Source organism: Cynocephalus volans, chromosome 4, assembly GCF_027409185.1.
Source record: "Cynocephalus volans isolate mCynVol1 chromosome 4, mCynVol1.pri, whole genome shotgun sequence".
Classification (NCBI taxonomy): Eukaryota; Metazoa; Chordata; class Mammalia; order Dermoptera; family Cynocephalidae; genus Cynocephalus; species Cynocephalus volans.
The window spans coordinates 16,374,947-16,397,309 of record NC_084463.1 but is presented as its reverse complement, the minus strand read 5'-3'; the positions used below and the strand labels follow the sequence as shown (position 1 = coordinate 16,397,309).

At 46.7% G+C, this 22,363-nt stretch overlaps 1 protein-coding gene across 1 annotated transcript in view; it reads right to left on the bottom strand.

Moving 5' to 3' along the window:
• POU2F3 (POU class 2 homeobox 3) overlaps positions 1 to 22,363 on the bottom strand; it is a 76,196-nt gene that overhangs the window by 38,003 nt on the left and 15,830 nt on the right. Inside the window, exon 3 of the mRNA XM_063094351.1 lies at positions 10,381 to 10,415. Within this exon, the coding sequence (XP_062950421.1) occupies positions 10,381 to 10,415 (35 nt within the window). The remainder of the gene's footprint in view (positions 1 to 10,380; positions 10,416 to 22,363) is intronic.

Here is a 22,363-nt window from a genome sequence, read left to right as displayed (position 1 = left end):
AGTTCTTGTGAATGGGGGGAAACTATGGGCTTAAGGAAGTCCTCTGTAAGTTGTCAAGTGGAGTACATAAAATGAGGTGTGACCTGGTATTAGGTAGGGAACTGAACAGGTATGTAGAAACAGCACCTGAGCCCTGAGGGCTGCCTCCAACGCCACTCAAGGGCCAGGCTGAGGGAAGGAGGTTTAGGGTAGAAAAAGTTTATTTTTAGCTGAAGCTGTGATTCTGGCAGAAGTAGACTCTCCCGGTTACTAGAGCTGCCTTGACAGCCCTCTGACTCGGGGGCAAAGAGAAAGCCAGTCCCGCCCCCTGGCCTGCAGGCGTGCGCACAGCAAACACCTCTCTTCTTCCTGCACCCTTCTCACGCACAGGCCCAGGGAGGAGGCTTCTTGCAGGGCCGGGGGAGCCCTCGTTGGGTGGGAACCCTTCTGCACCCCACCCTTTGGCTGGCAACACTCCTCAAGCCTGCAGATACTATCTCTGCCATCCCAGCCAGCAAGCCCCAGCCATGAGAGGTCCTGAGGAGTTGATATGAGTGAGAGGGCTTTGGAGTCATGGAAAAGTACCATACGCGTGTCAAATGAGGGGCTGTCAGTGACACAGGTCATGTCTCATTTGGGGGAGCCTCCTCTCTCTTTTTCTTTCTCTCCTTTTTCTCTCAAAAGGAGCCTGGTATGATGGAAAATCAGGCAGGCCTGCATTACATCTGAGCTCCACCTTGGGTGAGTTACTAAACTTCTGTGAGCTGTAGTTTCCCCAGCTATATAATGGGAATAATAATGCTTACCTTACCGGCTGTTGTAAGGATTAAGTAATATCAAATAAGATACAACCTATGTAAAGTGCCTGGCACATCACATCAACCTCAGTTTGAATCCTGGCTCTAAGCAAGTCACATGACCTCTCCCAGCCTCAGTTTCCTCATCTGTAAAATGGGAATTATAAAATCTACTGCTCTGGATTGCTGTAAGGTTTAAATGAGATACTGCTTGTAAAACATTCAGACTAGTGCCTGTTATAAACCAAAGGCTCAATAAATGGTATTAACTTCTTGTGTTCCTGTTTGGGGTCAAACCCAGCTTCCCTTTCAAGACCCCTGCTACAAAGAGACTCCTGCATGATGAGGGGGAGGGCTGGCTCTGCTTTTGTTCTCACCAGTGTCTGTATCCACCAAAAGGCAACTCACTGAAATCTCCAAAGAGAACCTGCTGTTTGATGCCTGCAGAATAAGGGAAAGGACCTGGATAATTTCCTCTCCACTCCACACCTGGGCCAAGAGGAACATTCCAGAATGCATCCACAGACTCATGCCAGTGCTGGAGCCTGAAGTAGCTAGGCCCCAGGCCCCCCTGCTGTAGAAGGGCTTTTTGGTGGTGTTTGGGCTGTCTGGTAAACCAGCGAGTAACAATAGGCTTCCAGAGAACCCAGACCGCTGCTCCTGGTCTGCACTGCTGTTCACTGTCCTATGTCCTCCACAAGGCTCAGTCCACCCAGTACTGCTGCCTGGGCTACACAGAAACAGTTGACACCTGAGCCTCAGGCCAACACACCAAACTTGGCTGGCAAAGGAGGACAGATTCCCACCACTCCAAAAGTAAATACATTTATCAACTGCTTCCCCGCCCAAGCTTGGGGAGTGTAGTGGGGCTTAGATGGGGAGAAGATAAATCCCAGAAAAAATTACCTTCCTGGTAGCATTCACAGCCCATCTAACCTGGTACAAGCCCAGCTAAGTAGCCACACAGAGAGAAGAGAGGAAGAGAAAATTATGTGTTCTTACTCATCAGAAAATAGTAAGAGCTAAAGTTTATTGGTTGATTACTGCATGCTAGAGACTACTCTAAGTACTTTATAGATCTTAACTATATTAATTCTTACAACATCCCTAGGAAGTAGATACTATTACTGCTCTCATCTTCAGATGAGGAATCTAGGCACAGAGGAGTTGACCAGTACGGGAAATCTAGCTCAACCACTACACCACACCACCCCCTCCCAAGACAAACAGGGCAGTGGAGTGGGGAAAAGCATCGAGTCGGGAGGCTGGCAGGCCTGGCTTTACATCCAGACTTAATTGTTTTTGTACAGTGTGATCATGCGGAAACTCCTTCATCTCTCAGTGCCTCAGTTTCCTCATCTATAGAATGGGGATGATACCAACTACCTCACAGGGTTGCTATAAGTATTAAGTGAAATAATGTATATAAAACATTTCTCCCTCAGTGCCTGACACACAGAGTTCAATAAATATTATTATTATCTTATCTTGGCTACAATGGAAAAATCACATTGGAGAGTCATTTAATCTTGCCAATTATCTCCTGCCTGCAAATTCTGCTCCATACCTACCTGGTCACTCAGTCAGCCCAACTCATTCCTTACGGAGGTGGCACTGGTTTACACACCCCTTGCTCTGACATTTTTAGGAACTTTTCAGACCGTGTGAGTATTTCTGGGGTGCCTTTTCCCAGTGCCAGGGGAGCCTCCACTTTTCCATTGCCTTGTATTTCTATGTGGAAGGTCTGCCACGAGGGTCACCTCTGGCTCTCTGCCTCCTGGTAGGAGAAGTGACTTATCTCCTTGGTGGGTCAAGGTCAGCTGTTCTCACTGGGGGTGATATCTATCCTGGGAGATGTTTTCTGAAACCTGTGAGGTGGTTTTTCTTGCTGTCTTAATAATGAGGCGGCTTGATTTGCATTTACTGGCCATAGAGCAGGTATTCTAGACATCCTGCACTGCAAAAGATAGTACCAAACAAGAAACACTTGTTTGTGTCCCACAAAACTTTTGTATGACTTCCCCATCAGACATTTGTGTCAGTGAATAGCCTGCCTGTAATTGTAGGACAGGTCTTTAAAGAGTTCATGGAAAGATTCATATTATCTTCTAAATCTATTTTTCCATGAACTATTTGAAATATCTTTATATAAGCCTAGAACCAAATTTTATTTTTTTATGCAAATGTAAAGTATGTTTTGCACTTTTAATATACATTTTTCCCAGGAATGTCATTTTCTGTGTTGATTGAGGAAAATTTTATTTTATTTTGTTTGGAGATTTATTAAGAGTTAACACTTTGGAAAATCATGGCTTTTGAGCTGCCAATACAGCACAGCAATATCAGTCTATATTTGTGTCTGTTGCATTCATGGAAGCATTCCACTATCTTATTAAACTTAGGGGAGTGTGCCCAAGGACTTATTTGCTGAAATAATTTTATTGTAAATCACTTTGCTTTCTCCTTTTTATTCAAATTAGAGCATCTTACTGATTTTTATTTATATTTTCTATACATTCATTTTAGGATATTAAAGGGTTTTTATAGAATCCTTGTTAGAAGGGACACTGGGTCTGATAAGGCTGAGAACAATCGGTTTACAAGGAAGTGGTTGTGGGTGGCTGGGCCCCTTGTGGATGCTCTTTTCAGACCTGCCTGTTGACTAAGAGGGTACTCTCAGCTTTGTTCTTTGCTGGCTCTACCTGTGCCTGGTGGTTATGTCTAATTTGGCAGTGGGGTCTTAGAAAGTCCGTTGTGACCATACATCAAAACCATATCTCCAAGATAGCTCTATCTATCAGGCTCCTGTATCTAATTTTTAATTGCTTTGGTATCTTGGAGGGGCAAAAAAAAGAGGAATGTTATGTGTTGACATTCTAAAACCCAACAGTATTGCTTAGGGATGAGCAAAATGTGGTTCACTGTCTCCTCATCCTCTTTCTCTGAGCCTGCCCTTTTACACTCAATAATCCCGCCTCCACCTGGAAGTACAGGACTGGAAGCTGGATCCTGCAGCAGAAGGAAACAATCAGCAGAGGATCAAGAAAGTCTTGCTGCCCTTAATTGCCATCCTCTGAGGTCCTTCTAGGCATACGGAGCCCACTTCCCCAAGGCTTCATTCACCTGTGTGGCTTTTTTAGACTCTGAACCGGCCCCATTGACATTACTGTAATGCAGTGACACCCCCTGTCCTCAGCAGCTTCTCCTGAATTTTCTTCCCCACTGGGTTGTAAGCTCCTGTGGGCAGGGACCATGTTGTATTTCTCTGACTCCCCAATACCCAGCTAAGTATAGGTTGATGGAACTAAACAGTCAAGCATGGCCAATTAACTCCCTCCCTTGCTCTCTCAAGCTCAGCTGCTCTGGTGCCTGCTCTCTTGATGCTGCTCCTGGGGGAGGGGGCTTCCTCTGCTGTCACCGCAGACCTTCACTTGCCAGCTTGAGAGCCTGATGCTGCCGTCCCTGTGTCTCCCTCGTGGGCCTCCCCAGTGAAGCCTCTCCTTCATTCTGGATCCTCAGAGATCTTTGCTTAGGCTGAATCTTGTCGAAAATAGAGAAGAGGCCCCATTGAGCCAATTAAATATTACAGATCAATGCATACCAGCAGCAGCCAGAGGACCACGGTAGTTGTTCTATGACGTTCACGAAGACAATAAAGAAAAATCCTAGTTGGTTTAAGACTAAGTGCTATACAGGGGGCACGCCAAAGCAACTGCTCTGGATGAGCTGTCATGGGGGTCCAGAGAGAGGTACAGGACAGCCACCTATTGGTGCAGGTGAGCTCAGAATGCTGCTGAGACAAGGACTGAGAGAAAACCTCAAATCAATGAACTTCAGCTCCTGGGGCAGAAAATTTAGGAACAAGGACATCTGACAACTTGCTTCAGACTCTCTTCTAGCCTCACAGAACTTTTGGGAGGTCTTTGAGCAAGACAACGTTCAACAGCACATGAAACACTGCCTGATCTGTGCGGTGGAAACCCATGGCCCTGGATGATGAGGGATCCAGAAGTCACCAGAACAGAGCAGGTGTGAGGCTACCACGGTGTGCACCTGTCACTGTGGACTCCTCAAACCCCTTTAAGCCAATTCTATTTCCCAGTGCTCTTTTGAAGTTAGTTGTTTGTCCAAAGAACAGAAAATAGAGTGGAGAAACTCCATGATGAGGAGAGCTAGCCCCTGGACTCTGGACCACAGACAGAGCATTCAGCCCTCCTGCCTTCTCAGAAGAGCCCTCCTGCACTTCTAGGCTCAACCCTTCACTGGTTCCCCCCACCCCCCTGCCACCACCATGACCTCTCTTTTCTTTCTCCTATACTCCATCTCCTGTCTCTTCCAGGCACACACTCACTCAAGTCTCTCATCCTAAAAAGCTTTGTCTTCACATTGTTTCCACTTTAGGCCAATACCTCTCTCTCTTTATCATCCCATTCCTTGAAAAGGAATTCTACAATCCAAATCTCCATCATTTCTTTAACTCCTACTCACCCCTCAACTGCAACAACCTGGCATCTTCCCTCACTGGAAATGACAGACACCACACTATGGCCCTCACTGTTTGCCTCACTGCCAAGTCCACTAGCCCACTTTTAGGCTTCTGACTCTACAATATCTCTGCATGCTCTGCTGTCCTTACACTCACTGTCTCCCATGCCCACAATGTTCTTCCGCCCCTCTCTGCTAGTCAAAGCCCTACTCTTCCCTTTCCACCCACTGTAGACACCGTCTCTCCTGCGACATCCTTAGGCAGTACCCCAGAGCTCAGCATCCCCACCTTTATGAAAATCTCTCCTTTGTGGGTGTGGTTCTCCTCCCATCCCTTTACCATTCCTTCTTAGTCTCACCTAGAGACACCACTACTCGGCCCATCCCTTAAGTGTTCCTTCTCCTCCAGGTCTGTCCTTGGTCCTTCTCCCACTGCACGCCCTCCCTAGGTGACCTCCCTCCCTCCTTCCCATCACTTTATTTAACAGGAGTCACTGGTGACTCCCAATATGTCTGCATCTTCAGTCCTGACCTGTCTCCTGAGCTCCAGAACCAAATTTCTCACCATGTATTGTGCACCCACAGCTCATTATCTGACCTTATTTCTGCTCCCACTATCTGGAGCAAGTTTGCTCCATCTCCTGTCTTGATCTCTGGCTGTGGTCCCCCTAATGTTCAGCATCCCAGGCTCAAAATCTCAGAACCACATTTTACTCATCCCTCTCCTTTGCTGTCTGTGTCCAACCTGTTGCCAAAATCCTCCTGATCTTATTTCAGAAAACTTCTTAAAGCTGGGTCTCTCTATTCCTTCTGACAGAGTAACAATTATAGCAAATGCTTATATAGTATACGTGTCCTAGACACTTGTGTAAGAGGTACATGTGTATACACACACATACACACACACACTCATTTGACTCTCACAACAACCTTGTGAGATAAGTGTCATTATTCTGCTCATTTTACAAGTGGGGAGGTTGAGGCACACAGAGGTTGAAGAACTTGCCCAAGGTCACACAGCCTGTTAGTAACAAAGCCAGATTCAAACCCAGGCATCTGGCTCTACATTCGTGTGTTTAATTTTTGCTGTAATCCCTGTCCATAGCATCGCCCACTTCTGCCTACCACAACAACCTTCCATCTGGCCCCTATTCCTTCAGTCCTTCATCCACCCTCCCTTCCCTGCTCACCCACACCCCCTGCAGTGCTCTTCCATTAAGTTAAACAAGTCATGCTCAAAATTGCTAGCAGTACCCTGCTGCCCACAGGATAAACTCTAAACTCCTTTGCTAGGCAATTTATCTTCCTACCAATAACACTTCTCTATCTAGCACTTAAGAATGGCTAAATATTCAAAGAATGAATGGATGGCCCCAGATCCAGCCTGCTGGGTCTTTCTGTCTCTGCCCCTAAAGTTCAAATGATTCTTTTCACTGGATCACAGAAGATGATAAAGGCTGGAAAGATTCCACGTGACGTATTACCCCTGACTCTCTACAGCTCAGGGTGACTCTCTTCCCCATTTCTTTTCAAAGAAAGAAAATGAAAGGGGAGTAGAAGTCAAAGAGTCCAACCAACAGCAAGAATACAGCAGGAGAAAAATGCTGGCATCGTAAGGTATGAACTGCCAGGGGCCTTAGAGACCACCTCACCCAAACATCTTAGTTTTATTCATGAGGAAACGGAGGCCCAGGAAGAAGAGGTTTGTATAACGGCAGCAATTAGTGAGGGGCAGACAAGCATGGGAACCCAGGGCTTTGGTGTCTCCATCCAGACATCTGGCCTCACCCTGTTGCCTCTCTGTCTTATCTCTCCTGGGGACTGAAGGGTGTCCCTGCTTCTGGGTCCCATGACCTTTCCACAATTATCCCCACAACAGGCTCAGGCTGCCTTCCTGGGACCAGAAAGTTAACATGTTCAGCATGAAAACTTCCTGATGAGACAACATTCCTTGCTCATGCAGCTTCAGGACTGCGGTTTCCCCAGCACCTGTCTGCAACTCCCAATTGCACCAACTGGCTTGGGACCTTCCAGCAGGAGCTTCACCCAGGGCCTTCGCTCCTGGGTGTCTGTCAACCCCTCGTCTGTGTCAGACACAGAGGCTGCTCCTCTACAACCGCTCTTTCTTCCCTTCCCCACACCCACCACCTCCCATTTCCTCTCAGTTAGTCATGGTGAGGTCATGCTCAGTCTCCAGCTGCCAGGCCTCTCCCCAAGGACAGTGTGTAGATACAGGGAGGGGGAGGGGAGAGACCATGGAGGAGGATACAGCAAGGCATCATGGGAAAATGAGCTCTAGAGTCAAAGAGGTGTGGGTTCAAATCCCGGCTCTGCCAGTTGACTAACTGTGTGACCTTCATCAAGTTACTCAGTCTGTTGAATCCTTTGCTGAAAAAGGCGGAGCTGTCTGCAAGGCAGTTCCCTCACCTGTGTGATGGGGAGAGTAATACCCACCTCACTGGTTTATAGTGAGGATTCAATGAGATAAAGTGCCCAGCACCCTGCCCAGAGCCTGGCGGCCAGCGAAGGTCGTTTACTTCCCTCGCTGTGGAGCGCGAGGTCACGGCCATCAAGCAGGGCCTGAGAAGCGCTGGGTGTCCACCCGTAGGCCAACAGGTAAGCTGGTGTGAACGTGAGCGTGCAGGGATCAGAGGGAGAGAGGTGAGCCTTGCGGGGGGGGGGGTGTTCATGAGCAGAGAAGAGCTCCAGCGTTAACTGTGTACAGTATGACCTAGCTGAGTGTCTCTTCTTCCAAAATCCCCCCTCCCCAGCCCCTGTACAGGAAAGATCTGTCATGTCAGTACTTGTCAGTAAGAGAAATCCAAACCCCTCCCAGGGGAGGGAGGGAACGACCCACCCCACAAGGCTCATCCAAGGGAAACAAACTCAAGTGAGGCCCACTCCTGGCAGAAGCCGACTGACGGGGAGCCACACCCCAAAAGATGTTCAAGGGTCCCGGGCCTTCCTGCAGGCTACCCAGGGCCAGAGGGGCTGCCTCCAGCCTTGCCCCCAGCTTCAGACTGATCACACAGGCAGCCAAGACCACCAGCCTGTAGAGCTGGCCACCTCCAGGCTGGGCAGGCGGACCCTTTCCCGGAGTGGAATAGGCTTCACCCCTGTGTCTCCTTCAAGCACCTGGGGCAGTGAGATGGGGGCCCTGGGCTGGGGGAGCTTCAGTCATCAGGGCAGAAAGCACAGAGCACAGGCCACATCCCAATCTGTTCAGGATCACAGAACCCTTGGGAATCTTCTCCATCTTCCTGCCCTTGCAGCAAACCCGGCCAAACTATCTCTTAGATAAGAATCTGTCTCACATCTACAGACCTCCCTCCCTTGGTAGTTGTTCCAGTGCTTAACAACTGCACTGGCTGGAAGTCCTTCCTCATAGCTAGCCTAGATCTCTCTTTAACTGAACCCTGTCTCTGCTTTAGGTTTCAGGTGGAGAGGGAGAGTCGCTGGCCTTCACTTGCTAGCAAATGCCCAGCCCCCCTGATGAACAGAACTGCAGAAGTTGCCTGCCTAAGAGGTTTTGGCTTAGGACTCAAGATCAGTCCTCTCGCTGACTGTGAAGGACGTACTCAGAATGAACAGCCTTTTAGAAAATGTGAGCCGTGAGTTCAGGTCACACTACAGATGAAGGAGAAGCACATCTGTCTGTGTTTGATCTCCAGCCCCATCCTAGACTTCCATCTAAACCAGACTACGGAGAAGGAACCCTGGCGATTATCCGATGTGCCCTGTGTTGGGATTGTCTTCCCTTCCTTCTTGCTGTCTCCTGCTCCATCCTGCTCTTCTGGGCCTAACGAATTCCTACTCATCCTTCAGAGCTAGACTGGAATAGCACCTCCTCCACGAAGCCTACCCTGAGCTCCCAGGAAGAATGAACTGTTCCCATTTCTGTCTGAGCCACCTCTAGTAAAGCATAAATGAGATTGCGTTACAATTGTTCACTTAAGAATCTCTGTCTCCAGGGGCTGGCCGGTGAGCTCAGTCAGAGAGTGGTGCTGTAACACCAGGGTCAAGGGTTCGGGTCCCTGTACGGGCCAGCTGCCAAAAAAAAAAAGGTCTTTCTCTCTCTCCCCACCCTCTCCTTGTAGAAGACTTGGAGCTCCCTCAGGTCAGAGACCATGTCTTAATTTTCTTTGTGTTCCCACACCTAGCACAGTGTAGGGACCCTCCTCCCCTCATTTATGGAATAAATTAGTTTTTCAGCTGAGAAAACTCAGGCCAAAAGTATTAAATGACTTGACCAAGCTTATACAGCTAGTTAGTGGCAGAATTGAGACCCCCCACCCAGGCTTTCTGACTTTGTCTCTGATTCCCGCCCCTCTGCCTCACTCCGGGGCCTTCCATTATTGCTTCCAGCTTGGCTGCAGCTTAGACTTTCTCCTCCCAACAAACTCTCCCACTCCCACTGTCTGCTTCTGACATCATGCCCTGTCCAACCTCCTGCCCCGGTGTCCTCCCATCAGCTTCCAGCCTCTAGGGGAAAGCTCTCTCCCTTGGCTTCACCCATCTCTTTACACATGCACATCCATCCTCCCTGCGATCTTCCCAACCTTACCTTCCCCTGCCCAAGGTCCTCCCTACGTGAGTCTAAGCCCCCCCTACTTGGTTTCCTTCCAAAGCACCAAGCTTGTGTCTATAGTGTCCCCCTGAGCCTGGTTACGTGCTCCTTTCTGAGCTTTCTGTTTGCTCTGTTTCGCTTGTTATGTTCCCCATCTTCCTTTAAATCAGTCGTTCCCTGCACACAGTCAGTCCATGCAAATAGATGCACCCAAGAGGCAACTCAGGCTAAGCTTTGACAGGAAAGGAGCCATTGTCTTAGATCTCTGGACTACCCCTGGCATGCAGTTCATTCTAAACAGGGGCTTCATTTGTTAGAACTCATCTAACGAAATACTGAAGAGGAGACCCCAACATTGGATCATGGGTTGGATCCCTTAATCCTGAAAGCTAGGGGTCTCTGAATAAACATCCCAAACTCTACTTAATCTTCTCCATATCCCCCACATCTGACATAACATAGGTGACCTCCTTAATTTTCTTTGCAATCAAATGTATAAGTTTTACCCCCAAATTTATAGAATAAACCTTTTCTTCTGACCCAAGTTCTTACCTGCCTGTTGAAATCTAGGCCATTTCGATCATTTCCTGGAATAGATAAGAAAAAAAAAAAGGAAGAAAATATTAGTTGCTAGCAGGATCAGAAGAGGCTAAAGGTTAGAGGGAAAATAGGATAAAAATTAAGGGGAGCAAGTCTTTAATTTGAAAAAGAGCACCTGCTTCCCCAGGACCAGGATCCTCTTGCTCATCCTGTTTTCTGGAAACATCTTTGGAAAGTCTCCTCCAGCGATGTGGATAGCCAGGGAAAGAGTCACCTTGGAGAGAAGGCTGACTTGTCCAAGGTCACACAGCAAACCAGAGTGTGTAGGGAGAAGAGCCTGCCATACCTGCCAGCGCACCGGCTGCACCGTGTGCTTTTGTTAACGCTGCGCCCCGCAGAGGGGCAGCTGTTACACCCTCCAGATAAGCAAGAAGAGACCAGCCATGGACCCCAAAGGAATGACTCTAAGGCAAGAATTCTTCCCACTAGCCCAGCCCTGCAGGGGTGACTGACGCCTAAATCACATCAGATAGACAGGTGTCTGTCCTGTCTCCCCACCTCACCCTGCCAAATTTTATTTAGTGTTTTATCTTTTTCCTTTTACAATAAATGTTGGCTAAAAAAGTAAATATGTGCTGAAAAGAGAAACTTTTTTTGATACAAAAAAAGTACAAAGTAGAAGAAAAATCACCCTGCCAAGAGGTAACCATAATTAATATTTTAATATATTTTATGGTCTTTTTTATGCTTGTTTTTCTTTGTGGACGTATACCACTCTATCTAGATTTTTACTTAGCTTTTTCCAGTGAGCATCATAAATATTTCTTGTAAACATCATTTTTAATGGCTACATAGTACTCCATTATATGAATATACCATGATTTGCTTAAATATATACCTATTGTTGGCAGAATTGTTTCCATTCTTTGCTATAATAAAGTTTCCTATTCATATCACTGTCCAGTACAGGAGCTGCCATACAACCTTCCTTTGGGCCCTTGGATTATTGGCTTTATAAGAGCAAGGAAAATGACTATTTATTAAATACTGTACACTCAGAATCTAGCAACGTGCTTAGCATATAATAGGAGCTTAAAATGTATTGGTTGAACAAGTAAATAAACAAATGAATGAACAAATTCAGTACTCTCTTAATAGCTTTGGAATGAAGTCCAAATTCCTCAACACAACATATGATTCCCCATATGTCCTGTGTTCTGCCTATCTTTCCTGCTTTGTCTTCTGCCGTTCACACCCTCCAGGTACCCCAAGCGGTAGCCACACAGAACATGTCCAAACACACCACGCCTCTCATGTTACCTTGCCTCCACGTGCTATTCCCACACACAAAGTCAGTCCTCTCCCCTCTCAAATCCGGGAGCCCTCTCTACTGGCCCCATGGCATTCATCATTTAACTCGGCATGTTTTTCTCTCCTGCTAGTCTGTAAATTCCTTGAGAACTGAACAGTGACTCTACTTTTGTGTCCTCAATGGCCATGAAATGACCACAGATCCTGACACAGTTTAGAGGCTCAAGAAATGCCTGAGAGATGAAGGAATGGGATCTAAGGGAATCTTCTGGAGCTTTAACTTAATCCCTTTTTCTCTGCTCTGTTCCAAGCAACAGTGGGGAAGCCCAGCCCTCTTCTGAGATCCACTGGGCCAGCAGGATGAGAGCAGAGGATGAAGGGCTATGGGATCCCAAGAAAGAGGAAGAAGGTGATACACAAAGTGATTTCTGAGTAAAAGCCTGATCTTGAGATCGGCTAGACGGTATATAAAATCTGCAAGGGGAGCTAAAGATGGGAAGCACCCACAGACTAAAATAGTTGTGCCTAAAGGGGTAAGCTGAAAGGTAAAGTTACTTTTATTTTTTTAAAAAAACCGTTTCATGACGTTGTAAAGTTGTAAAGTTGGCCTAACAAGGAGTAATTTTCAATGATGTGACAAAAGAGCAAATTCATTAATTCAGCAAGTATTTATGAAGCACACTCTATGCACCAGGCACTGTTCTAGGTGCTGGGGATACAATATTGGGGAAAACAGTTGCTGGCCTTGTGGAGCTTCTTTTCTAGTTGAGAAGACATGAAAGGTATAAGCAGAAAAATGCATAATTCCATTTAGAAATAATTACCAGGGAGAACAATAAGACACAGTAGGGAGACACTGAGTGTCTGAGGCTGTTCGTAAGAAAGGTGGTCTGTGGAGGTCAGTCAGGGAGGTGACATTTGCATGGAGTGAAGGCTCAACCTTTCAAAGGTGTGGGAGAAGATCATTCCAGACAGAAGGATCAGGTCCTGAGTAAAGAACAAGCTCGCGTGGGGAGGAACAGTACTGAGGTCAGTATGGCCAGAGAGAGGTAGCTGGGTAGCTGGGGTGAGATGATGGGGGTCTGGTGGTCAGTTCATGGCGAAGACTGCAGCTTTCACTCCAAGGAAGATGCAAAGTGATTTGAGGATTCTGAGCAGAGGAGTGACATGCACTAAGTCTTTTAACCTGCAGCGATTGGCTGTAGAGGAGCTAAGAGAGCAGGAAGGGAGACCAACTGGGAGGCTGCTGCAGTGGCCCAGGCGAGAGAGGGCAGTGGACCGGATAGAGGGTAGCAGTGGAGGCAGTGAGCAGGGACTGGATTCAGGATATACAGTACTTTGAATGTGTAGCTGACAGGACTGACTGATGGAGGGGATGTGAAGTACGAGGGAAAGAAAGGAATCAAGGGTGACTCCCAGGGCTTGGGCTTTCTTGATGGATTGAGTGGGGGTGCCATTCACTGAGATGGCATTGACTCAGGGAAGAGCAGGCTAGTGGTAGAGAAATCAAGAGTTATGTTTTTGTATGTGTTACATTTGTGATGCCAATTAGATGTCCCAGTAGAGGTGGGGAAATGAGTTTGGACTCAGGAGAACTATTAGCTCAGGGAGTATAAATAGGATAGCTACCAGTTTTTAGGTGGCATTTAAAGCTACCGGACTCAGTAAGGTTACAAAGGAACTGAGTCCAGGTGAAGAAGGAAAATAGGGTCAAGGTTGACATGATGAGGAGGAGGCAGTAAACAAGACTGAGAAAGAGCGGGCATTAAAGTAGAAGGAAGACGGGGCAGGTGTGGTGTCCTGCAAGCTAAGAGGAGAAGGCACTTCCAGAAGGAGGTAATAATACACCCATGAATGAGACCCAGAAAGGAAGAAAAACACTGGAGGAGGGGGGATAAAAAGATTTTAAGTTGGAGAGGATCATCAGATTTGTGGACAATTTAAAAATTCCTTCGCTTTGATTTCCGTGAATGCTATTATAATGTTGTTGGTGAGAGCCACAAAATGAAAGAGGTGAGCTAGCAGAAGTCAAAGATTAATTTTAAAACTTACCAGCCAACAATTTCTCTTGCCCAGATGTTTTTCTGTGGCCCTCAAGGGGCCTCTCACCACGAGGATGTACCTGCTACACTCAGAGCCTCGTAATGGAGCTTCTCTTTTGCATCACATCCACTCTTACCTGCACTAGAACCACTGTCTAATTTTCCTTGTTCCCCAGGCTACCTGAATGGCTGGACTGAAGGTGCCGGGGACAGGCAGGGCCACCCAGGAGACTGCATCCTGGATTCTCCAGGGGAGCAGAGAGTAGCAAGTAGCTAAGCCCTTCACAGGTAGTAAGGGCTAAGTTTTCCAAAGCTGTTCCTATTCTTATTCTAATTCCACTACAAAGTAAGTAAAACTGTTCTCTGGAGACACAGCTTCCCTCATGGCTCCCAGCCCGCAAGAAGGAGCTTGGAGCATCTGGGGGTCTAGGTCGAGACATGGTGACGTAGTCTAATGGAGGTATTAAGTTAAAATTTGATGACGCTGTTGATTCTCTCTCCAGATCTGGCCGAGGGGAGCTGCCTCAGCCCTCACTACTCCTGCTTCTCTCCTGTGGTCTGCTGGACTTGTTCCACCTGGCGCCTCTCCCACTCAGCCTACAGGATGGCCTGGGAGGTGGTACCTGGGAACTGTGGGTCAGGAGCTGGCTCACTGAGTTTCTGCTGCTTCCCCAATGCTCCAGATTAAGGTGACTGATGAGTGTTCCCAGAACGCTTAAATTTATTTATCTTTCAAACAGTGAGGAAGGTGCTACTCTTTCCCAGAAAAGGAAGGGATGCAATGATCAGTGTGTTAAATACTGGTTCACAATCACCAGAAACTTCTCTTTTACTCCTTTAAGATGCTGTGTGGAGGAACAGCAGGGCATACATGGAAAGAGTACAGGACTTGAAGACAGAGGACTGGGGTTCAAGCCCGAGCTCCATCACCTCCAACCTATAGGACCTTGGTCAAAGCAGGGACCTCCTGAAGCCTCAGGCTTCTCAATGGTAAAATAAGGTCATAACTACCATTCCATTCCCTTCCCAGAAATACAGTGAGAATTGAGTGAGATAAAGCTTGTAACCACGCTTTTTAATCTGGGAAGCACTATGCAATTGAAGAGGTGGGTTTTAGACATCCCAAGCCTCCCCAGACAGGTGGAGCCTGGTCCTGTGTTACAGACTTTGTGCATGCTGTTCCCTTTGACAAGAATATCCTTTCCCTCTTCCCTACCTAGAAAATACATCCTCATCCTTCAAGACCTAACTCAAATGTCATATCCTCCATGAAGCATATCCAAAGCAAAATAAAGGATTTCCTCCTCTTTGTTTCTTTATTTCTTACTTATATCTCTTATAGCACACACAATATTTTTTAGAGTCGCTGGTTTGGATGTCTGGTTCCCTCATGAGTTTGTGAGTTCCCAGGGGCCAGGGTTATTATATCTTATTTATCATTGTACCTTGAGTACCTAAAAGGTCTGGCACATAGTAGGTACTGAACGACCAAGTGTTTAACTGATCCCAATTACAGAGAAACTTCTACAAACACTAACCTTTTATTTTGATATCAGAAACCACAGGCATCACAATCTGCAGAAATCTGAACGCGTTCTGTTTCCAAGCCCTGGCTCTCTAGAAGATAATTGCTGCTTGCCGAAAAAAACAGAGCAGGACAGAACACAAATGGCCAGGAGCATTATTTTTAGAGTCCAACACTGAAGTCCAATCTCAGAGGAGAAACAACCCTCCAATATGTGGTCACATAGCCTCAGAGAACCTAAATCAGGACAAGAGCTTGGATTTCTGACTACTGGACTCACACAATTTTCCCAATAAATCCCCTGTATCGCATGTCTGACACAGGAAAAACTGAGTATTAGACTTTAATCAACAGCTTAGGCAAATAAACATGATAGATGTCGATTGAATTGGAAGTGATTCAAAGCAGAGAGCAGAAAGCAATACATAAAAGTGGATGACAGAATCAGGATTAGAAATACTTTGGTAGGCTCTAATAGGAGGCCAAAACCAACAAGACAAAATGTAACAGGAATAAATGTAAAACCCTGCCTTTAGGTTAAAAAACTCAACTATATAAATCAAAGATAGGGGAGGCTGAACTATACACTTAGAAACAGTTAAGACGGTAAATTTTATGTTATGCATTTTTTATCACAATAATTTTTATTTATTTATTTATTTATTTTTTTGGAGGCTGGCTGGTAACAGGGATCGAACCCTAGGCCTTGGTGTTATCAACACCACATTCTAACCAACTGAGCTAACCAACCTGCCCTTGATGACAAATGTTTTAAAAGTGAGGCAAAGATTTTTTTTATTAGGGAATTATAGTTTGACAAATAACATAACCTGGAAATCTGCTTTTCTTCATCCTGAAGTCAGCTAAAGTAGTCAATAGACATGCCCCACTTTCAGGACCACTTGCTACAATATGAAGCCTGATAAAGACCTTCTTCAGCAATATCAATAACCAACTTCAAACTGGAACCAAGAATAGAAATAATCACAGCTGATACATAAGGAAATTAAAAATTCAAGTGTGCATATTTTAAGATACTTTACCATCAAAATTGCCATGAGAATTAAATGAAGATTGGTTTTGTTAAGTGGAATCACAATAATATTGTGCTTAAGAAGGAAAATGTCCTTATGTTTTAGAGATGCATGCTCCTATTTAGGACTGAAATGCTATAACGTCTATAATTTGCAAGAAAGTATTCCAGCAACAAGAATGGCAGAAATTTGATGGTTGTGGAGAGTGGGCAATAGTACAATGGGAGCTCATTGTATTAATCTGTACTTTTGTATATGTTTGAAAATGTCCACAATGAAAAATTATAAAAGAAAAGAAGTTATAGGGCCGGCCCGTGGCTCACTCGGGAGAGTGCGGTGCTGATAACACCAAGGCCCCGGGTTCGGATCCCATATACGGATGGCCGGTTCGCTCACTGGCTGAGCGTGGTGCTGACAACACCAAGTCAAGGGTTAAGATCCCCTTACCGGTCATCTTTTAAAAAAAAAAAAAAGAAAAGAAAAAAAAGAAAAGAAGTTATAAATAAAAGACTTCAGGAAAAAAATGGATGAAGCAAATAGGGCAAAACGTTAATGATTAAATCCAGATGATGGGTATGTGGCTGTTCCTTAAATTGCTTTTTCTCTTTTCAGTATGTCTGAAATTTTTCAAAATAAAAGTTAAAAAAAAAAATCAGCAAGGGAACATTTGAAAGCACCTGGCATAGTGTCTGGTTCATAGTAAGTGCTAAAATAAATGTCAGTGGACTTTGCCTTCCTCCCCAAACACTGACATGGAAGTGCAGCAGACTTCCCTTGCAGCTCCAAAGAGCAGAACAAGGGCCGATGGTGGAACCTGGGAGGAAGCAGCAGTACGGGAAGAATTTTGTAAAAAGTGCAATTGTTCAACAGCGAAACCTGCAGTTTCAAATAGATGGAGCTCCCCATCCTTGGGAATATTCAAACAGAGGCTGCTTATTTCAGGGCTGTTACAGAAGTGGTTTTTGAAATGATGTGGCAATTTGGAAGCATCAAAGGGGGATCTCAAGTGGACTCTAAAATTCCTCTATCTCTAAAGTCTTAGGATTCAATGAAGTTGATTGAAATGTACCAGGGTATTTTCTTCCCCTCCCAGAAGCTGGTCACTGTCTGCAGCATCTACAAAGAGAGGCACAGGGAGGACCAAAGACCTCTCTTCACCATTTCCTTTTGTCCTGTTTGTTCTGCACACAAATAAAAGATTAAGTACACAAAGGGGAGAAGAGGGGCAGAAAGGACTCAAAAAGAAACTTCAGAGTTCTTTATTTGGAGGTCCTAGGGGCAAGTGAGTGATATCCATGCCAAGCTGAAAGGGCCACTAAGTGGGATCTCTCCAGGCCTCTTTTGGTTCTCATGGACCCCTGGGAATCTCCAGGCTATCAGGCCTCCATGTCAAGAAAACGGGAAGAGGGTAAACACCTTAGAACCCTGGCTCATGGGGTGGGAGGGACCTCAGAAGATCAGCCAGGCAAATTCCCAGCCTTTGGGAAGATGAAGTACTATTATTCTCCCTATTTTACAGGTAAGGAAACTTCAACAAGGTTAGGTGATTTGCACAAAGTGACAGAGCTTTTACGGTATGAACACAGGTTGGGAATGATCCTTAGGGGGAGACAAAAAACCTATTCCCACCCCAGTGCAGAGTGTTCTTCCCACTCTAGCATCACTTCACTGGCATCTCTTAAATTTGGAGACTGACTGAGGACTCATCCAAGACCCAACTGGGCTCCCCCGACTCTAGTATCTTGCTGGTTCCACACTATCTAGGATCATTCATCTCCATGAAAGAGCTCCCAACAAAGAGGCTGGGCTGCAGTGGGAGGAATTTGGGTTAAATATGAAGACAAATCTCAGTCCATAGGTTTGGGATTAAGTGTCCAAAAGAGGGTAAAAGGCACATTGAATTCTTGGGGAGCCCCAGGATTCTGGATAGAATCTCTTTAGGCTAAGGTGACCCTAATATCTAATGGAGTCCTGAGGAGAAAGACCAGGATCAGTATGCAGGAGGGGCCCAGTATCAAGAGCAGCTTCCACCTCCTCTCCTCCTCTTGGCACCCACTGGACAACAGATAAGCAGTGACCTGTGCTGCCTGGCCAGGCCCCCCAACACCAGAAGCTGGGCATGGTCCCCCTAGGAGGGCGCCTGCTTTCCCACCTCGAGCTGAGCCAACAGCCCAGCCTTGCGGGCCTGGCTGATTTGCATAGCTTTGGCAGCACTGGGATGTGAGTTTGCCTGGGGAGCAATTCTCTGGGTGAGGGAGGTGGAAGTGAGAACCAAGAACTGTTCAAGCAGGAATTTTCACTTCTGCCTGGTAAACAACGTGGAGAACACTTAGCAATGGGACCGAGCCTCTCCCATTTCTGGACTGCTCTCTTCTTACCAGCTCCACTTCCCAGTATAACCCAGTAAGACTTCAGTGATACTGTATGACCACTTGGCAACTTGCTGGCACTTCCTGGGTTAGCAATTACTAAGGTACCAGGACCTCGGAAACTCTGCTGAGCAGCCAGCCACCAGAGCAAACCATGAGACTTTTAGCCTGGTAACTTAAGCCAGTCAAAAACAATTTTTCCAGAACCCCCACAGACACTATGCCTACCTTTTTTGGTACTTGAAATTCCTCCAAGGAACTGGGAAGTGCTGTCTAATGGTCAGAGTTCTGTCCAGAGAATTCACAGTAAACTGGGCTCTAGGGTCACTTTAAAAGCTGTTTTATACTGGGCTTTGGGCAAGTGGTTTAATCTTTGTAGCCTTCAATTTCCCTTAAATATTAAAACAAAATCTTCTGTCCCCATTCCTGTTACCTCCTTCTTAGGAGACAAGGAAATGCCTGGGAAGAAGCTGAGGACAACCCTTGAAGCCACCTGAAAAACAGGACACAGGAGGACCTATGATGGACTGTGGGAAAGGCACTGGTTTAGTAGGGAGGTCTGAGTGTCCTTGGTCAAGTCAGGGTGTGGATGGCAAATGTAAAGATGTGACACATGTGCAGCCACACCCAGGGCAGACATCACTAATGGATCACAGCTCCCTTTTCCTTTCCCTAAACTCAGTGCTCGGAAACCAACACCGATGACCAGAATTGACTGTCCTGGGCCGGCCCGTGGTGCACTCGGGAGAGTGCGACGCTGGGAGCACAGTGGCACTCCCGCCGTGGGTTTGGATCCTATATAGGGATGGCCAGTGTGCTCACTGGCTGAGCGCGGTACAGACGACACCAAGCCAAGGGTTGCGATCCCCTTACCGGTCACAAAAAGGACAGAAAAAAAAAAAAAAAAAAAGAATTGACTGTCCTGAAGACGTCCACTCGCTACCCCAGGACTAGATGATCTTTCAGGTTCCCCTCACCTCTGACGGTCTGTCGATTTGTGCATTTTCATGATTTGAAGCTTCTACCTCTATGCCAGCGGAGAGAACGGCAGAGTCAACACAGCCAACCTCAGGCTTCCTGTGACATGGCCTGCTGAGCATCCTGATGACTCTTCCATGTGCGCAGTCATGAGATCAAACCCCGAGCTGGCTCTCTGACCTTCCCACAGGTGTCAGGAGCCTCGGGCCATGCCATGGGGGACTGAGCACCCCTTTGCTAATGAGAAGCCCAGCATCCCCCCAACTTCTGCTGCAAGTTTTCACGTCATTCTTTGGTAAAGGAAAGCCGCCTCACCAGGTCTCTTAATTTGTTAGGAGCTACAAGCCACATTTCTCATCAGTCTGAGCTATGGGGAGGGCTCTCTGGGGCTCACATGTATTGCCCCTTTACCTCCTGTTGGCCACACGCTGATGTGGCAGTCATCATCACAGGGACACAAAGTAGGAGGCAGGGTCAGGGACAGAGTGGAAGGAGCCTCCTGGACAGATGGCACCAAGTTCCAGAATAAAAGTCTGGGGACTCAGGCCACTGCAGCAAAGAATGGGGCCAGAAGATCCAAGTTTCCCATCAAATCTCAAATCATAGACCCCTGACCCTAGCAAAACAAAAAAGATTCACTTCAAAGGAAGTTAAACAAGCCCTGTTAAATAAGAGCTCTGTTCTGGTCACATCTCAGAGAAGCACCCTAGCCGCTATTTTTCTATCACAGCTTTTTTGTGCTATAGGGGACCACAGAGACTCCTAGTCCTGTTTCCGCCATTTATAAGTGAGGAAACTGAGTTCCAGAGAGGACAAGTGATGAGCTAAAGGTCATGCAGCCAATAAACGGCAAAGCAGGTACAAAATCACAGAGCTCCACTGCCCAGACTTTCCTCTCTCACTGTCAGTCCCTGGGGTTCTCTAATCATTGATTCCAGAACAGTGCCACTCCAGCCCTCCCCCAGCCTTGAGAGGGGAAGAGGTTCAGAGAGGTTTAAGGTTAGCAAGAAACTGGGGGTTCCTGTCCTAGCCCTCTTTCTAGGGCTAAGGGAAGCAGGGGTAAGAGGCAGTGAAGAGGGAAAGAGCAGGAGGAGCTACCAGAGAGAGGGATGCAGTTGGGTCCTGGTCCTCCTGTGGTCACAAAGATGTCCTTTGTGCAGCTCAGAGGGGCATGTGCACAGTGAGAAAGCTGAGTCAGGAGATGCTGTCTCACATTTGTAGAACAACTCATGCTTTTGAAAGCAGCTACAGATAGGCTCCCATTTCATTCATTCCTCACGACTTGTCTTATAGATAAGGAAACCAAGGCAGGGAGAGGTGAGGTAACTTGCCCAAGGACACAAAGAGAAGGAACTCAGATCTCCCAGTTATGGCTCTGTGGTCAGTGCACTGGCCACCAGCATGCCTGGCTCATGGTGACCTGCACGGCAGCTGTCCCTTTACTTGGCAGCATATTTTCAAGTCCATATCTGATTTGATCCTGACTCTACCTATGAGGTCTGCACTGCCAGAATTACTGAACTCCTGCTTTACCAGTGATTAAACTGAGGTTCAGAGTGGTTGGGGCTTGTCAGATGCCACACAGCTATCTTCTGAGTTGAGACACCAGGTCTTTCCATCACACAGTGTAATGCTTCCAGGGCCACGCTTTCCTCTCCTTTGAGGACTGGTGTTCCCAGGGCTGAGAATACAGGTGGGGGACATAGGGGATCTCTGATGCCTGGAGAGGTTGGAGCAGAAACCCTTGTGTAGAAGCCTAGAACCAGGGGACCCCAGGCCAGGGTCTCAGAGACTCCCTGAAACTAAGAGTTGGAGGGCACGGAGACCCCCCCAAGATATGGTAGCAGCAGGTCATCTGGTCTTGGGCCACTTCTAAGAGAAGAGTGATGGGAAGAGGGGAGGCTTTATCCAACAAAACAGCAAAAAACAACAAAACAAAGACAAAGGACATGCTTCTGGGGCAGGGAAGGGGCTCCTAAAGAAACACCCATCTTAAATTCCTGCCACGACCTTGGGGAAGTCATTCCCCTTCTCTGACTCCAGTCTCTTCCCCCATAAAATAGGAGAATAGGGAAAGATCAGAGAATTTTCAAACCTTTTGGCAACAGAACACTGTTTTCAAATAATGATTAATCAGTAGCTGACATTTACTGAGCATTTACTATGCACCAAGCTTTGTAGTAAACATTTGATACACATGACAGCATTTAATCCTCACAACCACCCAAAGAGTAGGTGCTTTCGTTATCCCCAATATATAGATGAAGAAACTTGAGCCTCAGAGTGGTTAATTAAGTTGCCCAAGGTTACTGATTAATAAACCATAGAGTAGAAACTTAAACCCACATCTGTTTAGCAGCAAAGGCTGTCCATACTCCATCATGTTATCTTCAAAGGAAACCTCATATGGAGTTGCTGCAGAAATTCAAGGGAATAAAAGACCTTTAGATTTTCTGGAACTATCAACATCATCTAGTTTTGTTGAATCTGTCCCATCTCTTGGCACTGAGCACTGGGCCCTGGGAGGAGGGAGAGGTCTTTCCACCAGCTCCTTCTCCTTCTTCCTGCCCAGGTCCCTACTTTCTGAGTAGAGACAGACTTGAGTTAGGATCAACACAAGGAGCCCACGGTGGGTTGAAGTGACAGACGCATCCACCTGTGAGGGCTCCCCGTGGAGTGACCATTTAGCTTTGGTGGCTGCTGATGGGGCCCATCATTCAAGCTTCCAACTCCAGA